The sequence below is a fragment of the Sinocyclocheilus rhinocerous genome, unplaced genomic scaffold (assembly GCF_001515625.1).
Source record: "Sinocyclocheilus rhinocerous isolate Xijiao unplaced genomic scaffold, SAMN03320098_v1.1 scaffold468, whole genome shotgun sequence".
Lineage (NCBI taxonomy): Eukaryota > Metazoa > Chordata > Actinopteri > Cypriniformes > Cyprinidae > Sinocyclocheilus > Sinocyclocheilus rhinocerous.
This window is the reverse complement of record NW_015635305.1, coordinates 516,498-523,286: the sequence shown is the minus strand read 5'-3', so window position 1 is coordinate 523,286 and position 6,789 is coordinate 516,498. Positions and strand designations below refer to the sequence as shown.

Genomic DNA, 6,789 nt, shown 5'->3' with positions numbered 1-6,789 from the left:
ATTTTTAATGATATTCTAATGGGCCGCTTTGTGATATCACAAAGCCCGGAAAACAAACGCTGTAGTCCAAACGAGCCGTTTGCTGTAGTTCTTGAAAAGGGATTTTTAAAAAATGAAATAACTCCCTTTGGAGTGGACTTTGAGATTTGTAACTTTCTAGATCTTTTTTATGCCCAAACATACACACTACACACTGACTGAAATTAAAAAAGTGAAAAAGCATAATAGGACCCCTTTAAAACTTGTATATTGAAGACCTCTGCAACATTCAACTATACAGATTTCCATCTCTTACCCTGAGATTTTTATGTATTTTATTTTTAAAATATGCCATAAACATAGCCGGAGGTTAGTCTTTTGTAATTATATGAAAGCTCCAATACTCCAGTGAGCCTTCAAGTGCAAGACTGGGGCTATAAAACGTCATATTGGCTTTCTCTCAAGACCTTTCTCAAGATGTCAAGGTAATTTATCCTGAACTGTAAAAAAGCCCCTCTACATTATTCACTCCTTTTGTTTTATGAGGCATGTTCTGTGCACTATCTGCCCCTGAGTCTGCCTGTCACACACTGTAAGAGAGGAGCACTCACAGCTGGACAGGCCAGGGGTGAGCCGACACTGTCCGGACATCAGATGGGACCTCAGCCTGCCGTATCTCATCCCCGTGACAGCCATGCACTCCGTCACCCTGACGCTGATAAAATGGATGGCCGCAGGATGGAGCGGCTGCCTCTGTGCTGTCCACACTTTCACCAGCCTCAACAGGCTATGTTAGTCAAGGTCAGCTTTATGTAAACGCTGGTGCTCATCTGCTTCGAAAAGAAGGGAGCGAAAAGAGATGGTGCGTGATAATGTGGTAATATACCTCCTGTTTAGATAGTTGAACAGCTTTTAGGAAAATATTTATAATAATTCAGCAAATTCCGACAGAGCTCTGAAATACTCTGCATAGCTCTGTTTGACCCTGGTGAAGAAACACTTTGGTATTTGATTGTCTTCAAGTGTCTCCAAAGCAGTTGTTGCTGTGAAAGCATTATTATCAACAGTTTTACTCCTTTATATAAACTTCCAAAGTCCCTCAAGTAAAGCATATATACACTACCATTCAAAAGTTTGGGGTCAGTAAGATTTTGTTTTATAGATATGAATAGTTATATTCAGCGATTAAATTGATCAAAAGTTACAGGAAAGACTTTTATTACAAAATATTACTATTTTAAATAAATGCTGTTCTTATTAATTTTTTATTCATTAAAAAAATCCTGAATAAATGTATCACAGTTACCACAATTATATTAAGCAGCACAATTATTTTCAACATTGATAAGAAGAAATATTTCTTGAGCACCATTCAGCATATTTGAATGATTTCTGAAGTTACATGTGACACTGAAGACTGGAGTAATGGCTGCTGGACTAAAAGTTTCAAGGTTTGGTTGGTTAGCATGACCCAGTTAGCCTACTGTAACGACACAATCTGGATCTAAAAGTAAAGTAGGCAAATCACATACTTTTTGGGCGGTCTTGTACTTAGTGAGAAACTGCCATTGAGATGAATGGGAATGTTAATGAATAACTCTATAGACCTTTTGGCTGTGTACATGAAAATAATGCAATGATGCTGTATAATTAAACACTGTGCTCCTGAATAAAATTTTTACATTTTAAATGAGTTGCATTCATTGTCTTGAGTAACAGCCATTGAACTAATGGTCATGCTGCATTTGATGATAAAGAGAATTTGATTGCATTAATTACAGCACTTCATTGGGTTTCTTTGCCATTTACTGTAATGATATTCTGCTCATATGTGCTCATTTGATCCTTGTCGTCCTTGACATTTGTGTCTTGCATGTAAATTATTTCACTTTATCTTCTCAGTCTGGGGTATGGTTTGTTTGGCACTTGGCATTAAACGGGTTAATGATGTCAGCACCCCCTCCCAACCACACTTATTTAATGAAAATGTTAAAAACCTTAGCTGAAGACTTTTATACAGCCTTCCATTTGTCTTCTATTACATTTACATTTAAATCTAATGTGATGTGTTTTCTATTTTATTGGATTAAAAAATGTAATTTTTAAAATATGGATCTGCACCATCAGATACAAAAAATACCATTTATTATTATAAATATTGACAAATTGAGCATTCACTTCAGTTAATGATTAGTTTAGTAAGACTAAAAGATTAAACTTTCATGTCTATTATGTGTCTATTAAATGCAGGACCTTTTTCTGCTGTTGCTAAAGTTACAAATAAAGCTACAAATAAGACTACAAATGACACGCTTTGGATATTCGTTGTATTGCTGTTCTAGATTCACCACCACTTTTTATTTCCTCTCATTTCTTTTAACCAGAAATGTAAGCTCATCATCTGCCATGTTTTTGGGATAGGACATGGTACTTACGGTTTATGATAACCTAATAAAGCCCATCTTCTATAAAAAAAGGTATGAACAGTGCTGCACTGCAATACTGAAAAAATAAAAGTTTAAAAGAGCAGTTAAAGGTTTGTTTGTTTATTAATTAGTTTATTTATTTATTTTGCTCTTTCAGAAAATCTGCTGCCTTATGCTGTATTAGTTGATTTTGGCAGAGCTTCCCTAGTGAAAAATAAATATGCTAAAATGTAATTGAAATACATTTATTTCATGCTAAGTATACTACAAATACATTTACATATTTGTGACTTTGGAGCACAAAACCAGTCATAAGTAGCACAGGTATATTTGTAGCAATATCCAACAATACATTGTATGGGTCAAAATGATTGATTTTTCTTTTATGCCAAAAATCATTAGGATATTAAGTAAAGATCATGTTCCATGAAGATATTTAGTAAATTTCCTACTGTAAATATATCAAAACTTAATTTTTGATTAGTAATATGCATGGCTAAGAACTTCATTTGGATAACTTTAAAGGCGATTTTCTCAGTATTTAGATTTTTTTTTGCACCCTCAGATTCCAGATATTCAAATAGTTGTATCTCGGCCAAATATTGTCATGTAACAAACCATATATCAATGGAAAGCTTATTTATTCAAAAAATTGACCGATATGACTGGTTTTGTGGTCCAGGGTCACATTTATGTAAATGTAATTGTACTGTTGGTATACTAAACTGGTATACATAAAGTCTGCTAAATTGGCACAACTAATTTTTTACTTAATGCACTTAATCTGTGCGGAAATAGTCCAACTAAAGATATACTGAAGTATATTTGATTGTGCTAAAGTGGAACTATTGCAAGTATACTTCAGTTACACTTTAAATATCTTACATTTAAAGACCGATATTATTCAAAAATCATACAATCCTCATCAATAGTGACAATAAAACACATTTTAGGCTTAATATTAAGAAATGTGCATTGTACACAAGCAGTACTCCAAATAAAGTTTAATTATAATTTTTATATCAGTAAGTCTCAAGCGATATGTTAGTAAATATGTTAATGGATTTGAACTACTTAGTATGAAATAAATGTATTTTAAATATATTATTCTTTTACTAAGGTACATGTGATAGTTTTGACTTATTTTCTTTTAAATATTGAGTGAAATATAATTTAAAAATATTATATTATATTTTATCATTTAAAATATTTTTACTTTTTTGATTCCCTGCATGAAGATATCAGTCCCCTGAACCATTTTGCACGTAATCATCCACGTTAGCCAAAGACCTGGAGAGCGCTCTCCCACACACACACATGCGTTACCTGAAGGAGGTGTTTGGCCTCTCAGGCAGCAGTCACAATGGAGCGTGACAGAGACTCTGTAGACCAGCCCAAGAACATGCACGTAGCAGGCTGCTGTGGTAACTAGGCAACCTGTCTCCCTCATAATGAAGAACTCTTATGTGACGTGGTTTCTGTTAGCAATTGTCTGTCCTCTCTCATGATTTGTGCATGGGTCTCACTCTCAGATATTGAGTTTACTGATGAATTTACATGGCAACATCTTTCTGTTCTATTGTGTAATCGATTTGGATCCTAATTTTGCATTTTATATTTGCCTGTCAGGTAAATACATTTCAGCTCTTATGAAAAGGTCCATAATCTTTGATGGGTTGGAGCAGGTGTTGTTTCCCCCAGGCCCTGTGTTATGTCTACGTCAGCTGAATAAATTCTCTCTAGAGTTAAAAAAATCAACTCAGCCGTCACCTGTTTCCCAGGTAATTGCTTTGCGCACCAATAAAGGGAGCAGTGGTCTTTGGTTCAGGTCGGTGTTTAAATCTTTGGACATGAATTTAGTGAGGTAGTCAGAGTGGTATAGTGGTTTTGTGTGTACGAGGGGTAATTTTTGGTTCTGTGAGGAGGCATCATGATTCGAGTCAGTTAAGGTATTTTTGTGTGTGTTTATGCAGCTGGTGAAGCGCAGGCTCTGAGCAGTGACAGACTCAACTGCAGACTCTGTTTATGAGCTTCGTCTTTGGAAAGAAAATCCAAGCTTGTTTGCTTTCACACGTCATGTTTGAAATGTGACACACAGGTTTCAAAAAGCTCAACATACTCGCAAAAAAAAAAAAAGCTCCCATGACTCTTAAGGATATATATTTATTGCAGTTTTAACATTAGGACTCAAATCATTTTCCTCAAAAATATACCATTTATTTATTTGTTTGTTTGCCCTAATGATTAAATTCAGTTATTTTTAGATGAATATGGTGAGTTGATGGTTGAGTTTTTAAACTCACTTACTGGCCCAATTTGAATATTAACATAAATTATTTTACAAGAACTCACACTGCATCCTGCACTCTCAGAAACAAAGGGTACAAAAGCTGTCACTGGGGCAGCAGTGACAAAAGGTACACCTTTGTACCTAAAGCATGCATAATAGTACTTAAAAGCAGGGCTGTACAGTGCGACATATAGTGTATTATTTTCATATTTGTTCATTCAATTTCTTGAATGTTAGGCTACTGCTAAATACTGTACCTGAAAAATAAAGCACTGATTGTTTTATTTGTATATTATGTGCATATCCTAATCCTGAAAAAAAAATCGTAATATGATATTTTTGCCATATTGCCCACCCCTAACTTGTGCTACAACTGTTTGGCCTGTGCTACAAAATGTTCAACCTTTGTAGCACCAGTGCTATGTGCAAAAAAAGTGAACGTACAGCCCTGCTTAAAAGGTACATATTAGGGGCTTTTGCACCAGAGGAACCTTTTCAGTTCCTAGAAATATTGGCGTAGGGAGTTCCTGCTTTTTGAATTGTTCGCACAGCAGGATCTTGGAACATATTTGGTTCTAGGAACTCCATTTGGAGGAACTAAATTATCTCCTAATTCAGAGTAGGGTCTAGTACATTTTGAAAGGGTACTGCCCCAGTGGAAGCTTTTGTACTTATTTCTGAGAGTCTGTCTTTTGAATACAGCTCTAGGAATAAAATTTGCTGTCAATTTTTGCAACGTTTTCTGACGACCTTTGTGTGGTTGCCATGTTTGATTTGTATTCACAACTATCATGCAGTTTATAATACTGTACTTATACAAATTTTAGTCCAGATTATATTCAGTGTTCTCTCAAGCATTTTTAGAGAGTGAGAAACCAAAAATCAAAGTCTTTTCAAGCTGTAGAAATGTGTTTTTGTGTGTGCTAGAGCAATACATTCTCTCTTTTCTTCTCTCCACAGTGCAGGAGTCAGCCGCACATTGGACTGAGGCATGTCACCAAACAACGGGTATGTTCTCCATCTGAGTCTCTCCTCTGTGTCATGTTCTATAGGGAATAGAAAGTATTGATTTTAGTACACAAGCTGCAGTTAGGCAGGAGACATCATTGATATTGTCCCACCACTGTTTTTTAGACAGTCAGACCTAAAATACATCAAACATATATTTATACATACCATATTGCACACCTGAATACTACTCAAAGAGAACAAAAAACAAAACTGAACTTAAAGTTACAATGTATGATTTCAAATGGCTAAAACACTAATATTGGCAATAAATAATTTTATAATAAAAATTTTCAGACAGTTATCCCGAATACATGTTGTTCAGACAATTTGTTCAAACAATTTACAATAAAGTTTAAAACAAACTGAAACAACACACTCGACAGTTCTAATTGATCAGCGTATTGGAATGAGCGGAAGAAAAATATTGGTGTTGGTACAAAGTATATCTGAAGGAAATTTTGTGTGAGTACTCTTTCCTGTGTGCATAAATGCAAGAATTGTTTCAAAATATTAGTGAATGGAGCCCAATGTTTTGAAAGTATCACAGAGCCACAAAAATACCCTCTTCTGAGAAATCAAGCTATGAATGACTGATTTGTAGTTGTATTTGCATATTAAAAAAAAAAATTGCTGTGATCATTTACTCACCCTCATGTCATTACAAACCCATACGATCTTCATTTCTTAGATTTTCAGTGGATGGACAAAAACTGAGAGAATATTAAATATATATTCATTTGTGCTCTGAAGATGAACACAAGTCTAATAGTTTTGGAACAACATGAGGGTGAGTAAATGATGACAGAATTTACATTCTGCAAGCGTGTGGCGGCACAAGGCACAGTGCATGTGTTCAACGTCATCACGCCAGATCTGGGTCAGCATCGGTGCCGCCACATGCTTGCGTCATGGTACTGTCATGAACACGCGTCCACAAGTGACGCAGTAGAGATGAAAATGTGGAATAAAGTCGTTATTTTTGTTTTCTTTGTGCAAAAAAAGTATTCTCGTAGCTTTGTAGCATTACAGTTGAACCACTGATGTCACACGGTCTACTTTGTCGATCATCTTGGTACTTTTCTG

At 35.2% G+C, this 6,789-nt stretch overlaps 1 protein-coding gene across 1 annotated transcript in view; it reads left to right on the top strand.

The window, feature by feature from the left end:
- The window catches only part of LOC107746854 (ras-GEF domain-containing family member 1B-A-like), a 68,955-nt gene that overhangs the window by 10,089 nt on the left and 52,077 nt on the right, over positions 1-6,789 (top strand). Inside the window, exon 2 of the mRNA XM_016561185.1 lies at positions 5,656-5,703. Coding sequence (XP_016416671.1) covers positions 5,656-5,703 — 48 coding nt within the window. The remainder of the gene's footprint in view (positions 1-5,655; positions 5,704-6,789) is intronic.